Here is a 16,385-nt window from a genome sequence, read left to right on the forward strand (position 1 = left end):
ATGCACAAAGCTGCCATTGGCTCAGTATGGATCCTAACCTATAATCTTAGCGCCTGGGGTTTATTCTTTTTCGCTTTTTTGCGACAGCGCTGTGAGTAAAAGATGTTAAGTGTCGCCGTGTTTTTTTATTATTCTGTGAGGACCAGAAGCACTCTCACATTTTAGTCGATCTGTGAAATTTTCACCCAATATGTATCCTTTCTCGGTTCTAATCCACCGCTATTCTCCCTGTCTTGTCCTTCTCCGTCCGTCCTCCTGTGGTTTAGGTGAAAGTGATGATGCGTATCTGCCCGTCTCTGGAGGCTGCGGACTCCTCAGAGTCTCAGTCCTTTCTGAAAGTCGACAGCAGGAAGAAGCAGCTGACCCTCTACGACCCCGCGTCCAGCCCACACTCCGGTTCAGGACACAGGAGATCCGCCACCGTGGCCGTCCCAAAGATATTCGCTTTCGATGCTGTTTTTACCCCGGATGCCTCACAAGTAAGAGCCAGCAGGGCTTGTGTTTGTGTGTGTGTTTTTTTTAAGGTGTCAAGGAGGAATTCGGCCTCTGAAAGGCAGAAGGACATCTTTATGTTTGCTGGGTGTGGCTGGGGGCTTAGAGAAAAAATGCCTGTCTTGGGTCAGGGGGCATTCTTACCAGTGTGGGCCTAACAGCTGGGCCTTTTAAGCCCCCTGGGGAATGACTTGAATCCACTCTAGTTATATGTAACCTCTCCTTTCATAGAAGAGCTATATCTAACCTCAGCCCTCTGCAGCCCACAGCAGGCATACCCACAGAGATCAAAGACAGAGGTCAGCCGTATGTTTACTATACGGTGACTCCAGAGCAGACCAGTTCTTCTCTCTCTGCAGCTTTAAACAAACACAAAGTCTTTTAATGGAATGATTGGATATGTCAATCACTGCAAAATTACCTAAAAGTATGAGGTCAAGTATTTTCTGCATTTCCCTATGGTGCTGTAAACAATAAATAGCAATGAGGGCAGGGGAGGTTGTCATCACGGGTGTATGACAGAGTTCCAGTAGCGGTGAAAGCCTCAGATCTTCTATCATACCACCTACTTCGAGCAAGTATTTCCTTAAGTAAGCTGCTGATAGCTGGAGTCTAAATGTTGCTACTGCAGAGCTGAGGCCAGTGCTGCTAGATTGTGCCGCTGGGACAGCACTGCTGGTGGCTAACAGTAACAGCAAGCTGTTCTGCTGTTAGAGGCCTTGTTTGCTGTGTGATGTATGGGGAAGGGGCCTCTGCTGCAGAAGCACGGCCCCAGAGGAGCCATGCTGAAACAGATTGCAAAAATGAGCCGCACGTTGCAGCACACATAAACACTCATACTCCTGAGTGATGAAAAATACTGAAAATATTAATGGGATTTGGTGGAACCAATGTTGAATAACTCTGAAAAAGTGTTCACTGCAGAGAATATCCGTTAGGTTTCATTGTTCTCAGTATGCCCGTCCTACTTGATGTTATTTCTTTGATGTGGCTATTTGTGAATTGACTATAAAAGGGGCTGTCTTTGTGTGTTTTCCACAGGCTGAGGTGTGCTCAGGGACAGTAGCCGAGGTCATCCAGTCTGTGGTGAACGGTGCAGACGGCTGCATCTTCTGCTTCGGCCAAGTGAAGCTCGGTAAGCTCCTCCGCTGGCAAGAGATTAGAAGAGAGCCATTGTTAGCCCAAGAAAATTCTCATTGCTCTTTGTTAGCTACACTTGATGTACAACAATTGGCTTAGCTGCGCACTGGGGTGAGTCAAGGAATAGGAGACTGGAGAGTAGCAGTGGGTAGTGAGTCTGGGGTGGGGGTGAGGGCTAAAAAAAGTGCTGCATCCAGGCTTCAGGGCTCAGTCTGTAATTAAAATCTTAGTAATTGGCCCGGCCAGTGCTCCCAGGCTGACGGGCCTACTCTCCGTTTTGCTGCTGCTTCCACTACCTGTAATTCTCTCCAGAATCATGCTTCTGGAATGGGTCCTTGGATTACTACTTTTTGATTCAGCATACACTAGATGATGCCTCCAGAGCCCCACATCAGCCATATTACACTTTTTCATCAGTGTTTGTTTACCTGGTTACCAAAATAACCCCAGGAAAAAATATCATCTGCTAGTGTTACTGTAAGATACTAGATGATAAGATGCAATATGATTCTATTTGATAAGGTACAGTATAATACAATAAGATATGATAGAATTTGAAATGGTATGGTCAGACCAAAAGATATGGTTAAGTATGATAGGGAAGGATACAATACTTTAAAACATGATATAATAAAATACTATATGATAGGATACAATTGGATATGGTACAGTGTTGAATGCTGAACTAGATGCAATAGGATATGAAACTATATGATAGGTTTTGAATGAATATAATACAATATGATAGAAAAAGATATGATTCAATATGATATAGTACAGTGTGATACAATACAATGAAATATAAATAACAGTACAATATGATAAGATATTAAACGGTTTGATACCATACGTAAAGATACCACACAGTATGATAGGATATTAAATGATATGATACGATACGATATGGTATGATACGATACAATTCAAAATGGTACAGGATGATCAAAACAATATGTTCTGATATGATATTATACAGTATGATTAATTACGGTATACAGTTTGATATGATACGCTACAGTAGGATACAACAAGATACGATATGATATACTGTACGATATGACAGGACAAAGTACGATACGATATGACACGCTACAGTAAAATACAACACGGTATGACACGCTACAGTAAAATACGATACGATATGACACGCTACAGTAAAATACAACACGATATGACACGCTACAGTAAAATACAACACGATATGACACGCTACAGTAAAATACAACACAGTATGACACAATATGATAAAACTCTATACGATACAATCAATACAATACGTTCATCTATGATACAATACACTTATAGTCATGCTGCAAAACTGTGTCTTTGTGCTGAATGCTGCATAAATTTGTCTCAAACATTCAACAGCAGCCAACATGTAAACAGAAAAGCATGTACTAATGATGTCTCCAACTGATTTCACATCAGTCATGATGAACATGTCCTGCATAATACACAACAGTGATAAGTGAAAGGGATAAGAACACCATCAAGCTTTTCCTTTTGTCAACTTCAGACAGCTTGTTAAAAGAAGTCAATGTAGTTTGAATGTAAAGTAAGTGTACCTGGCTCGCTCACACACATCTGTATTTCCATCTCAATCCCCCTCTCCGTCTCTCTTCCACACATCCCCAGGCAAGACATACACCATGATTGGCAAAGACAGCTCCACTCAAAGCCTCGGCATTGTGCCCTGTGCCATTTCCTGGCTCTTCAAGCTCATCAACGAGCGAAAGGAGAAGACTGGCACACGCTTCTCTGTCCGAGTGTCTGCGGTGGAAATCTTCGGGAAGGATGAGGAGCTGAAGGACTTGTTGTCTGAGGTGTCGACGGGAAGCCTGCAGGAGGGCCAGTCCCCGGGAATCCACCTGAGGGAGGATCCCATCTGCGGCACTCAGGTTAGAAGGATTCCACCTCCTTTACTTCTGTCTTTGTTCCCTGATCCTTTTATATTCTCTGCGTGTTATAGAGTATTAGTCTGTGTGAGTATTGATCTCTTTCTGTCTATGATCTACCTCTTCTCCTTTAAAAGATTTTTGACTTTTTTATGTGAGTGCCTGTGTGTGTGTGTGTGTGTGTGTGTTTATCTCCCAGGACTTCCCACTCTATCCTACCTGCTGCTGAAATGCTTTGCTTTATATTTCCCCCCAAACCCATCTGTGGTATTGATGGCTTTCTTCTTACCTTTGTATTGACTCACCTGTCAGCATCCATCAGCATCTATTACCCGTGTGTTAGCGCTAGCCCCTCTGCAGCACAATAGGACTGTTATTGGGGGATGGTGGAGGACTGTTGGTTTGATGGCACTCACAGGTGTTGCTGTCAGATGATGTTTTTTTGGGGGGGGTGGGTCTGCATGGACTCTGACTTCAAAGGCTGTGTGAAGCATCATCTTTGGTCTTCCTCCCAGCAGCCACATGTGGGCTCTCTTTGTGATGCCCTCCTTGTCCTGCTCTCTCTCCCCCATTCTCCTCCTTTCTTTCAATCTATTACCTCCACCATCATCACATCCATGGTGAGCGAAGTGCCCTTGCCTCCTGCTCCACTATCACCTCTCCTAATCCTCCTCCCTGTGTGTGCATATCTGCTGTTTTAATTGCCCCCGAGACCCAATCTAATGGGCTAGAGATGTGTACCAGGGTCCAATTAGCAAGCTCCCCTCTCTTCCCTGGTCTCTTTTTCGACATCCATCCCATTCCTAAAGCCCTGTGTGGTCTCCTTTGCTCACCCAAACCCTGTCTTCTGTCTCCTCCTTTTCCATCGCAGCTCCAGAATCAGAGTGAGCTACGAGCCCCGACTGCAGAGAAAGCCGCCTTCTTCCTGGATGCCGCCATTGCAGCACGCAGCACCAGTAGACCCAACGTGGATGAGGAGGAGCGGCGCAACTCGCACATGCTGTTCACGCTACACATCTATCAGTACCGCATGGAGAAGAGCGGCAAGGGCGGAAGTTAGTACCTTGAGATTACTACACCTATAAGTCTGCAGACGTGTTCCAACAAGTGGCCCCATTAGATTTATGCACTTACCTCATATAGTCATCTTATGACTTTTAGCTGCACATTTTCTAGCAAGTGTGTCAAACATGAGTATAACCTCAGTGTAAGTTCTTTGAACATTTTCCCCTTCCTCTCAAAGTGTTGAGCAGTGACAGGGTTGTTTTGTCAGGAGCTGTGTTGCAGAAAATTGCACTATAAGTATGCATTGAACATCAAAAGTCCCATATTTCAATGTGTACGGATGAATTGGTTTTGGCTTATGTGAGATAGAATTGTGTCTGAATGCATGTATTATTCTTTGAAGATTTGAAGCCTTCCTGACAGGAGTTTAATGTTTGGTTTCTCCTGTTTCAATTATATCCATCCCAAAATAACACTGTGCAGCCCCGTGATTGTTACGATGACAGCCAATTCCATCTCGCTGCATTTTGAATCACCAGAATTGGACTGTTTGCTTTGAGTTGTCATTGAATTCTTTCATTTTTATGTGCCTAACTGACGGATCATCCTTGTTGCCCTGAAATACACATCTAGTGGGAGTTTACCAGTTTGAAAGACTTCACTGTGGGAAGTTTACTCATAAATAAATCAGACAGCTCTGACAGTGCCCCGGCTAGTCTTTTTCTAGGTCGTGCCACTCCTGTCATAATGGCACCGTGCATGAGGAAGTGACTTCAGAGGGGGAGTGTCTGAAAAAATGTTCACCTGGTTTCTTTTTCTTCTTCTTGGCACAGTGTCAGGCGGACGGAGTAGGCTGCACCTCATCGACCTGGGGAGCTGTGAGAAGGTCCTGAGTAAGAGCAGAGACGGAGGGGGAGGCTTGTGTTTATCCCTAAACGCTTTGGGAAATGTCATCATGGCGTTAGCAAACGGAGCCAAACATGTACCTTACAGGTAAGAAAACCACAGCTAGCTTCACAATCTCTTACCCTGTGTTTATGAGGTTGTTTTATTTGTGTCAGGCAAGTCGATGCATGCTTCTCACTCTTGCAGTTTTGACTGTTTATATGTCCTGTTTAGTTGGCCTCATATAAACTTCTCTGGTGTTTCCATGCTGTTTATTAATTTCAATATACTCACCCTGTAGGGACAGCAAACTGACGATGTTGTTGAGGGAGTCCCTTGGCAACATCAACTGCAGAACCACCATGATCGCCCACATCTCGGATTCCCCCGCCAACTACGCTGACTCACTCACCACCATCCAGCTGGCATCACGCATCCACCGCATGAGGAAGAAGAAATCAAAGGTACACTGATAGACTCATTAGTGCTGATAAATCTGTTTCACATATGCAGAAATTAACTGACAGATAAATAGTCATATATTTAAAAAAGACACAAATTCAACAACACGGGCATCAAGCAGTGCGATTTGTACCACTTATAAATAATGAATCTTGCAATAACTCCACTTAATGTTCATAGTGTATAAAAGACAAATGCAGAGCAATTGTGAGTCAACATTTAACTAAATGTAATTGTGTCTTTTATAGCAATTATGCACGCTTAACTTTGATTTCCTCATATTTCAAGCCGTAGCTTAACTCCTCATATTTTTCTTCCTGGTGTAATTTTGGAGCTATTAACCAAACTAATGTGTGGTCGCTTCTGCAAATGAAAGATTATTAGAGCAGTAACTCAGAGCTGGTTTTCTTCTGCTCCTCAACATATAATCATGTAATCAATACCACTGCCCAAGGATGTGTGTAATGCTCCTGGGATTAGGGAAATATATGCTCCAGATAATTAGGCAGAATGACAGCATGTATTTATTCTGTAAAGGTCCCTGACATTATTATAATGCAGCACACATACAGCAATCTGTATTACTGACATTAATTTCTGTGTGACTATTGACGTGCACTTTTAACCTTTAGATAAATATCGACTGGTAATATCATAGGAATTAATATTCACAATGGATTTTACTTTGAAGTTGCTGAGGAATGAATCTCCCATAAATTAAAAGGAGTTAAATGGTTTTTAGAGGGGAGTGGAAGTGAGACTGTTACATGAATATTGAAGAAGATAGAATCTCATTACTGTCATCTTCTCATGAGATAATTTAAACCCAAAAGGACTCACTTTGCTTTTCATTTCATCCTTGCGTTGCAGTATGCATCCAGTTCATCTGGTGGGGAGAGTTCTTGTGAAGAAGGGAGGATCCGCCGGCCGCCCCACCTCAGGCCGTTCCACCCTCGGACAGTTGCCCTGGACCCAGACCTGCCCTTAATGCTCAGTGACCCAGACTACTCCTCCAGTAGTGAACAATCCTGTGATACTGTCATTTACGTTGGCCCTGGGGGAACGGCTATCTCAGACAGAGAGCTCAGTGACAACGAAGGCCCGCCTGCTTTTGTTCCGATCATCCCCTCTCTGAACAAGAGGAGGTCTACAAAAGACGGTCCTCTGGACAGAGACCAGTTCTTTAAGTGCAACACGTTTGCTGAGCTACAGGAGAGGCTGGAGTGTATAGACGGTAGCGAAGAACCCACTGCGTTCGTGGGAGAGGGCAAGAAAAGCCAAGCTAGCCCCAAAATGGACAAATCCAAGGAGAGCCAAGGCTCTGTTTCACCAAAGACTGTAGCAAACATCTCGAATAACCAAGAGGCTGATTCGCCCAAACAATCTCCTAAATCTGTTGCCATACAACCGTCCTGCAGCCCTAACAGTAAATCAAAACTGGACAATGCTAACATGGAATGCACACCTGAAGAAAAGGAACCATCAGACAGCGTTCAAAATGTGTGCAGAACCAGCGCCGATGGGGAGAAAGCCTTGGTGTATGAAAGCAGGGTGAGCCCTAACAAACTTGGAACTGCCGCAGGACCAAATTCAGAGCCTGTGGTGAGGGAAAAAGTCTACTTCAACAAGAAAGCTTTGCCCAAACCAGCCCCACCTCCGTCACAGCAGAGAGAAAACACAGAGGAGAGATCCAGCACCAGAATGCCTCCTGTGGGAATGAGCCACCAAGCTGTGAAGAGACGGGATCCGTACAGTTCCCCTTTGCTCAGAGCTCCTGTGGAAGTGTGCCAGGTTCGCTCCACTTTAAGGGAAAGATGTCTGGATCGGGACATCCTCAGAGCCACAGTCACCTTGCAGCAGCCTGTGGAGCTGAACGGAGAGGACGAGCTGGTGTTCACCGTGGTGGAGGAGCTGGCTATAGGCAGTATTGTAGATCAAGGTCGTCCATCGAGCATCATCAGCTTTAACAGCGACTGCTCCCTTCAAGCGCTGGCCTCTGGCTCCAGACCTGTCAGCATCATCAGCAGCATCAATGATGAGTTTGACGCCTACACGTCGGCTGTGGGCGGGTCGGAGGTGAACATAGCCGTGGTCACGCCGCTCCAAGAGGGAGCGATGGAGTGCACAGACAGCAGGGGTTCATCCATCAGCTCCTGGTTGAGTGAGGTTAGCGTCTGCACCATGGAGAGTGAAGGGGTTCATTCTGCAGATGTCTTCCTTCCACAGTCCAAACACATGCCACCAGAGGCTACATTTTACTTTGATTCCTTGGATATGTTGCACTGTGTATCTTCTGCTAGAGACGCCAAGAACTCCTTAAACGACAGTGGATTTAGTTTCTCTGAACTAGACAGTGACAGCGCAGCCTCCAGCAAACTATCGTTGACAAAGTGCCCTCCATCTCCAGAATCCACCAAAGGCTCCCTTAAAATGACGTCAAAAATATCTAAAGCTCACTCGCTCAGCTCCTCGCAACTTCCACAAGGCCCCTCCATGGTCCACTCCAGTCTTCCCAGGAAGATTAAACCTACCTCATCCATCTCTCACAGTAGCAGCAGTAGCAGCAGCAGAGAGCCACCAAGGCAAGAGGCTAAGCAAGAAGATCCTTGGCAACGCGGCAACAACCACCCAGAACCTCAGCTCTCTGACTCCAGCAGCACCAGCAAATTCCTCAGAAACCCTCCAAGTAGTATCCCTTCCTTCAGAGCATCCAACAACAGCAACAGTGTACCTCGCCCGCCCAAGGTGCAGGGGTCTACCTTGTCCCAGAGGGTGGTCGACGGCTGCGAGAAATCAGCTATTAAGAATCCACCCAGCAGAATGCCTCAGCTGAGACGAGGTGCCACCACCTTGGGAACTGTACCCGTCATCCACTCCACCATGGACCACAAGGGGACCCAAGATGTTATCGCATCGCCAACCAGCCTTAAATACTCCTCTCTGGGGAAAAACAACAAGGCTAACTCACAGAAAGCGAGCAATCTCCCGAGACCTGGTTGCACCTCTCCTCCACCCCCTCCTCCAGTGAGAAAGTCCAGTCTGGATCATAAGACTAAGACTCTGCTGCCCCAAAGTGCCTTAAAGTCAGCATACGGGGAGGCAGGAAGGGGAACAAGGGCAGCTGTATCTGAGGATGAGCTTGAGGTACGTCACAGAGTAGACTCTACCAGTTACAAAACCTCAAGCCTCAACACAGCCAAAGTTACCTCCAGCCTGAAGGGCCGGGGTCCCAGAGGAGAATCTGGACTGCATTATGGAAGTCAAATGTCCCTGGAGAGGTGTGAGAGTCTGTCCTTATCAGGCTCCAGAGCTGCGCTTAGCAGGGAGAATAGCGGGACAAGTCTTGGGAGCACCAAATCCAACAAATCTATCCCAAGATTTGGTATTCCAAATTCATCCAGCTCTCCTATAGCGACCTGCCCGTCATCTCCAAGTGGAGGAAGTCTCAGCAGGTCTGGTCAAGTGAAAGCTTCAGCCAATCCCAGAGCATTAGGAGCAGTCAATGGTAGTAAGGCGCGCTCTCTATCAGCCAACAACTCCAAGGGCCTGAGCTCCTCCACCAAATCTTTGGCTGCTCCTGTTAGCAGAAACACCAACGCCAACCTGCCCCCATCAGGACGGACTTCGGCTACACGGACTGCTACTGCTGCCGTCAGCAGCAAACCAGCGAGAGGAACGATTATGGGCACAAAACAGGCCATGAGGGCTGCAAACAGCCGCGTGAGCGAACTAGCAACAGGCAACATATCAGGCAAACACTTGAGAGGTTCAGGGGATTCAGACAGCGGGAACGACAGCGGGGTGAACGTGAGCGACGACAAATCCCCTGCGGCCATGCTGCCATCTCCGTACAGCAAAATCACAGCGCCCAGGAGACCGCAGCGCTACAGCAGCGGGCACGGCAGTGACAACAGCAGCGTGTTGAGCGGGGAGCTTCCCCCAGCTATGGGCCGTACGGCTCTGTTCTACCACAGCGGAGGCAGCAGCGGATACGAGAGCATGATCCGTGACAGCGAGGCCACCGGCAGCGCCTCCTCAGCTCATGACTCCATGAGTGAGAGTGGCATGTCGACTTCAGGCAGAATGAGGAGCTCCAAGTATCCCAAGAAAAGAGCAAACGGTGAGGAATCAATGGTGGTTTGTGGATTTCACACATCTCAATACCGACAAGGGTGTTACCGACATCTCAAATAAACAGTGGAACAGAGATAAGGATGTAGAGTGGTGTTAGAAGGAGAACAGGAAAGGCTGAGCCAGGGCGAGAAGACTTTTGGGCTGGAGCTTACCCCCCATTGGTTAGGCTGTATGCTCTACCTCCTCCTACTCTTTTAAGGGAAGTGGGAAAAGGAGAATGAAAACAGAGGGAAGAGTTTGTAGAGAGATGCTAGAAAGAGGTCAAAGAAGGCAGAGCCAAAACATCACAAGTACAATGAATGTATATAATTTTAATTCTGGCAGTATATAGGGGGAACACAATTTAGAAACGGGGCTCTCTCTGAGGAAATTAGCCACATAACTTTATGAATCCATTCTTATTACATTCACGAATCGGTATTTCATTGAATTTCCTTTCCTCCTGAATCAGCAGCATACATTATTCATACATATACAGGAAAATGATAATGAATGCTTCAAACAAGACTGCTTCCATCTTTGTGATGATCAAATAAGATGAATTGAACATGAGCAGCAGTGACCTGGTTCAGCTTTTTGTAGCCTTGTATATAACCATTTGAATTCATGTGCGTTTTATACAAAAAGGCAACATATGAAGGCCTTATAAATATGCAATCGCCACGTCTCTGTCAACCTGCGTAAAGCCTTGCATCTCTTAACATCTCAGAGTGAGACTCATACATATTTACCCATGGATCCCTGCAAATGCTACGATTGTAAAACAGGTGTTTGTCTGTCCACGTGCTTTAGGCTTCCAGAGAAGGCGGCTCATCCCAGCTCCCCTTCCAGACACCTCCTCCCTGGGGAAGAAGGCAGCCACAGCAGGCCAGTGGGTGGACCTGCCTCCTATGTCTGGAACACTAAAGGAGCCTTTTGAAATCAAGGTGTATGAGATCGACGATGTGGAGCGGCTCCAGAGGCGCCGACAGGAGGAGGCTGTGGAGGTGAGTGGAGGGTCACCGTTTCTTGTTTTACACACTGGTTCATCTTGTTAAACCTGTTGAAGATTATGTCATGTCTGGGTCAAGGGCTTGTGAATCCCACTCGCTAAGCTTCAGGAATATTTTGCATGTGTCACATTGACTTGAGTTGTGGGAATGTCTTCACTCACATCTTCCCAGTTTCTTTTTAAAGAACTGGACAGGGATAAAATGTCTCAGACGTCTGACCTTCAGTCAGCTCAGAAGCAAATCCCAGAGTTTAAGCGTCTCTGTCGAGGTCCCCAGAGCTCGGTATTTTGGCAGCGATCCTCTGGAATGTCAAGAGTTCAGAAGGCAATTACTGAGGAGGGTTAATTGGTTTGGATAAGAGTGACGACCAGTCTTACTGCTGACGATGGCTGTGGTGTAAAAATGAAAAAACAAGATGGTATGAGAAGATTGGTCAGGGAATGTGTGATGAATGTAATGGCACCCAACAGCAGCCCAAATCTGCTCAGCGCTAGCTCTCATCACCGGCTGCCTGATCGCTTTTTATAGCTGACTCCTCATCTGTGCATCATTAACTGTTCCCGCACGTCCACACAGCCAGACAGGGAATTGTTAAGAGAGATGTTAAATCAGCTGGATGGTGGTTTGATTTACTTTCAATTAGGAAAAAATGATCTTTAATTTGTCTCTCCCAGCCGTCACCAACTGACAGACAAAACTGCCTCCTGCAACTTCATTTCAATCTTTGGAAATTAGGATTGCAGTCATGTGTATGTGCGTCAGTGCCTCTTATTCCCTGCATTTCTCCTAACATACGAACTTTCACTGTGAATTAATGCTTATATTTGCACTACTAGGTATTGTATCTTGCATAAAAGGCTCATTTGCTTCATCTTTTTTCCCTATCTTGTCTGCAGCAACCATTCCAGGATGTTGACAAGGTGAGCACATTTTAAATTGTGACTGAGCTTTATTGTAACAGAACAGACATTAACCATAACACAAAATGTACCTGAAATAGAGAAAATGGCATTAAATTTCAAGCCGGCATAAACTTTTAACATGAAACTGTTGTCTTTGCACTTCATTTTCAATTAAATAAAAGAGTTGACATGATTTTCAAACCATCAAAATCTGTTTTTGTACACATTTTACAAAACGTCACAACTTTTTTGGATTTAAGGTTCTTAAATTGTTGCCAGTGGTTCCTTCATTTGACTTTTAAGAACAAGTTTTAGTGTCAGTTTCTTCTGTTTACTGGGCCAGTTTTCCCACGTTTCACTTACTGTTAACAGTTTCTTTTAACTGCTTTAGTCAACCAAGCAGTGTAGTGTAGTCACTGCTAATGATATCTCTCTTTCTGTTCTGTCAGGGTCTTCAGTATTTTAACAGTAAACTGAAGATGCTGGAGAGAAGGCAACAGCAAGTGAGAGAGCTGAGGGTGAAGTATGAAGTGTTGTTGGAGGAGCTGGAAGACACCAAAGCACGACTGATGATGGACCCTTGCAAGTGGATAGGAGAGTGTGAGTAAATGCTTATTTTTTATGCAGAATTTTAAAGATCTTTGATTTAAAACTATCTAACTAAACCTGATTTTCTTTTTCAAAAGTCGAGGTGGACCAGAGTTTGGATAAAGAGTCTCCAGAGTACCTGGAGGCCTTGGCACAGGCCACGGAGGAGCTGGAGTTCTGCGTCAATCTATGCAAGTCCCGTGTCATGATGGTGACCTGCTTTGACATCGCCATGCCAACACCTGGTGCTCAAGAGGGACTGCGGGAAGTCGAAGTCTGAGGACAAAAGCAAGTGAAAGCGGAGAAAAGAGGAAGTGAGAAAACAAAGGACGATGAAACGTAGTCGTCACTGGAATAAAGAAGAACACGTGACAGAGATAAACAGAGAGCGGATATTTGCATGAAAAAAAGAGGAGATGCTAACACCTAGCTACAGTGCCTCGTTGTCCAGGACGTGTTTTAATGGCGGAGGTATCAAACGTGAGCACAAATGCTTTTGCTTGTGTGGCGAAGCAGTGGCCATCACTTACTCAAGAGTCAATGAACAATACCTGGAAGTGCCTTTTTTACTGTTGTTTTAAGTCATTATTTTTCATAAGGTGCAGGTATCTTCAGCATACCTAAGCAAACCCCTGAACATATTGCTTTTAAGAAAAAATATTTTATATTGCATTGTATAGTGTATTTATATGACTATGTGGTGTGTACAAATATCCTTTTAAGGGAAAAAATAAAGAGGAAAAAAAGAAAAAAGCAATAAGCTAATGTTATTGCGCTCCCAGACTTTGCCTTTTGCCTCTTCTTTCAAACCTCAGTCAGCATTTTAAACCACGTTCATTCAGCCTCTAGCGCCTTACTTTAACTCTCTGGTTCTGTAGTTTTCTAGATTTTTCAAACCGGACTCTGTTATCTCATCAAGGACTGTGTTCGCTGTTGTCACTCATCGCCTGCCAGCTGGCCTGTGAATGCTAGCAGGGCTGAGTGAATGTTTTTTCTCCTCCAGTTGCCTTGATCAAAATGGGTCTCAGTGGATGCACTACGGTGGAGCAGCAGTCGGGCTCTGTTTTCGTGTTTGTCTCACTGAAAACGAGAGATTAAGCCAAAACATATCAATCAGAGAGCCACTGTGATAGAAAGTGAGTGATCAGTCTTGATTCAGCCATTCTTTCTGGGGCCTCAGTACGGTATCAGAGGCTCGACCTTACAGACACAAGAGCCTGGTTTCAGAGTTAGTGCTCTTCAGAGAGCCGGATCTCTTGGGACGGGTGCTGTCTTTACACTGTTAATCAGTCACACAGATATGGCACAAGTCCTCTGGCGTCTTATAGGATACTTTTTCTAAAGCGCTCCCAAGCCTCTATGCATTCCAATACATTTACTGCAACTGCTGTCAGAACCTCAACGCAGAGCAGCCGCACAGTTTGGCCTCTTTCCCACCCCTTTCTTTTTTAAATTCGTCAGATTATCAGAGCCGATCCAGCATCCCAAACAAAGACTCAAGAATGCGTATTTGCAGTGAAAGGGAGCAAATGATTGTGACAGTATTTTGGATAAATCAATCTCGATATCAGCTCTTTGTTGCTGTCAGAATGTGCTTCTCATGAATCAAACGGCTGACTCACAGAGAGAAGAAAGATGATCGCTGAAAATGATTGTTAAGACAAACAAACTGGCTTTGTTGTACTGTAATATGTTTGATTTGTAGAACTAGGACAGACATGACTTTGTTTTCTTTTCTTTTACAAAGATGTACCCTCTCAGGCCCTCTCTGAAGATGCTGCATGAGATTTTTTAATCATTTTTACGAATGATTTCTACTCCATTTTTACCATTCTAATTTTTTACAATGCTTCAGTTTTTCACTAATGTAGGGGTTGTTTGGGTTCATGAATTAAATAACTGTTACCAAACGTAGACCTTTTTTCCAAGAAATGATTATATGTAAGGTCATTTTTCATATCAAAACCCATATTTTCAAAGACTTTTGTTTTTGTATAGGATTTTCAAACCCTGTGTATAAATGTATGATATGGCAGCTTGTGTTTTACTTTTACAGTACCTGTGAATAAAATGTTTCTTCTTACTGATGATTCAGAGTCCAATGTTTTTATTGGTCTACATGCTCTGCATTCATAGGGTTGTTTATACTGGAAGTCAGAAAAGGCAGATTGAAACCAAGAGGGGACCTTTGTCATAAGATCACAAGACTGCCTCCAGGGCAAAACTTTTATGTGTCATCAATTAGCTATCTGTTCTTTTTCCCCATCAAAATTCCCCACTTACTTAGTTTTCATCAACTGTATCCAACACAACAATTAGCTACAACCAGTGAAATAATTACCATCACTTTACCTGAATCCCTTACATTTTTCTCACTGGTTTGCTCATGCATGCTTTAAAGGTGACATATCACGCTTTTTTCATCAATATATATTGGTCTAAGAGGTCCCCAAAACATGTCTTTAAAGTTTATGCTCAAAAAAACACTTTGAAATCAGATTTTGGTCTGCCTGAAAATCCCTCTTCTTCAGTCCTCCTCAGAACACTCTGTTTTCCCTCTGACCACGCCCCCTCAGGAAGTGGATGTGCCTCAGCTCTCCAGCACGTTGATCTAATGTTTACATGTTGGCTGAATATACACGGCTGCTAGCAGACCGCGCTACTTCAACCCTCTGAATCTGATCCTGACGGAGAGGCGCCTGTAGCAGGACCTTTCTGAACCATTGGTCACAGATTTAGTGTTTCTTGTTGTTTTATTTATCAGTATGTAGACGTGTGTCTTAGTACACAGCTATGAACATGTAGCTATGTGGCTATGCTAACTAGCGCTAGCACTTATCCATGATAAATAAAAATCATCCACTAGATCTTCAAATCTGCAGACGTGGGGAGTAAAACCGACCTCTGCCAGAAAGGCAGCAGGACCTTTCTGAAGGATTGGTCACAGATTTAGTGTTTCTTGTTGTTTTATTTGTCAGTATGTCGACGTGTGTCTTGGTACACAGCTACAGCTTAAGCTACGACATGTAGCCATGCTAATTAGCGCTAGCACTTTTCCATGACAAATAAAAATCCACTAGATCTTCAAATCTGCAGACGTGGGGAGTAAAACCGACCTTTGTGTTTATTAAGACAGCCTACAACTAGCATGCCTCCCTCCTAAGCTCCTTGTTAGCACACATTTGTGCAGGTAATGAAAAATGGAGGAGGGGTTGAGTTGTATTTTATACAGTCTATGGGCTGAACAAGCTCCGAGCTCTGACTCCGTGACAGACCGGATATTGTTGTTACGTAACAAAAACACAGAAGTCTGAAACGGCTCGTTTCACACACATTTACAGAAAGGTGTAGAAATCAAAACAGGGGCAGAATGGATTTTTTTCATTCTCGGGGGGTTTGTAGACATGCCAGGGACACATATTTCAGGTAGAGAACCATTAAAAAGTCCATTTTGCATGATATGTCACCTTTAAAATGTCTACCTTCATGAAGTTAAGAAACTGTTTCATTTATTATAACACTTAGGTTTTATTAAAGAGATGTAACACTTTTTTTGAAGTGGGTCATATAAGTTGTACGTCACAAGTAATTGTAATAGCCACAATGGACTTCGGTCGACTCTGCCCCCTCAATGAGAAACTACCTGGAGAAACAGCACGTAAGCTAGGCTACAGTTATCTAGAGATGGGGCCGACTTAATTTAGCTGATTTTGAAAGACTTAGACCCAAGCACTCATCTCTGTTTTTGTATATGCTCTACTATGACATTTTACTTTGCCATCAAAAAGCCAATTGGATGAGCTGTTAGGGTCCCTATTTTTGAAACTTGTCGCTGGCATCAAATTTAGAATGAACACATATTTTACATACAACAATAACAGTTTTAGTTT

At 44.4% G+C, this 16,385-nt stretch overlaps 1 protein-coding gene across 2 annotated transcripts in view; it reads left to right on the forward strand.

Annotated features, from left to right (window-relative positions):
- The window catches only part of kif26ab (kinesin family member 26Ab), a 79,944-nt gene extending 65,362 nt beyond the window's left edge, over positions 1–14,582 (forward strand). For both annotated transcript variants that reach the window (XM_034675303.1, XM_034675304.1), the window contains 11 exons: positions 267–479; positions 1,534–1,627; positions 3,268–3,530; positions 4,399–4,582; positions 5,366–5,525; positions 5,719–5,881; positions 6,750–9,999; positions 10,806–10,999; positions 11,902–11,925; positions 12,357–12,507; positions 12,594–14,582. In XM_034675303.1, coding sequence (XP_034531194.1) covers positions 267–479; positions 1,534–1,627; positions 3,268–3,530; positions 4,399–4,582; positions 5,366–5,525; positions 5,719–5,881; positions 6,750–9,999; positions 10,806–10,999; positions 11,902–11,925; positions 12,357–12,507; positions 12,594–12,775 — 4,878 coding nt within the window. In that variant the 3' untranslated portion in view covers positions 12,776–14,582. The remainder of the gene's footprint in view (positions 1–266; positions 480–1,533; positions 1,628–3,267; positions 3,531–4,398; positions 4,583–5,365; positions 5,526–5,718; positions 5,882–6,749; positions 10,000–10,805; positions 11,000–11,901; positions 11,926–12,356; positions 12,508–12,593) is intronic.
- Positions 14,583–16,385: the final 1,803 nt, after the last annotated feature.

Source organism: Notolabrus celidotus, chromosome 22 (genome assembly GCF_009762535.1).
Source record: "Notolabrus celidotus isolate fNotCel1 chromosome 22, fNotCel1.pri, whole genome shotgun sequence".
NCBI lineage: Eukaryota > Metazoa > Chordata > Actinopteri > Labriformes > Labridae > Notolabrus > Notolabrus celidotus.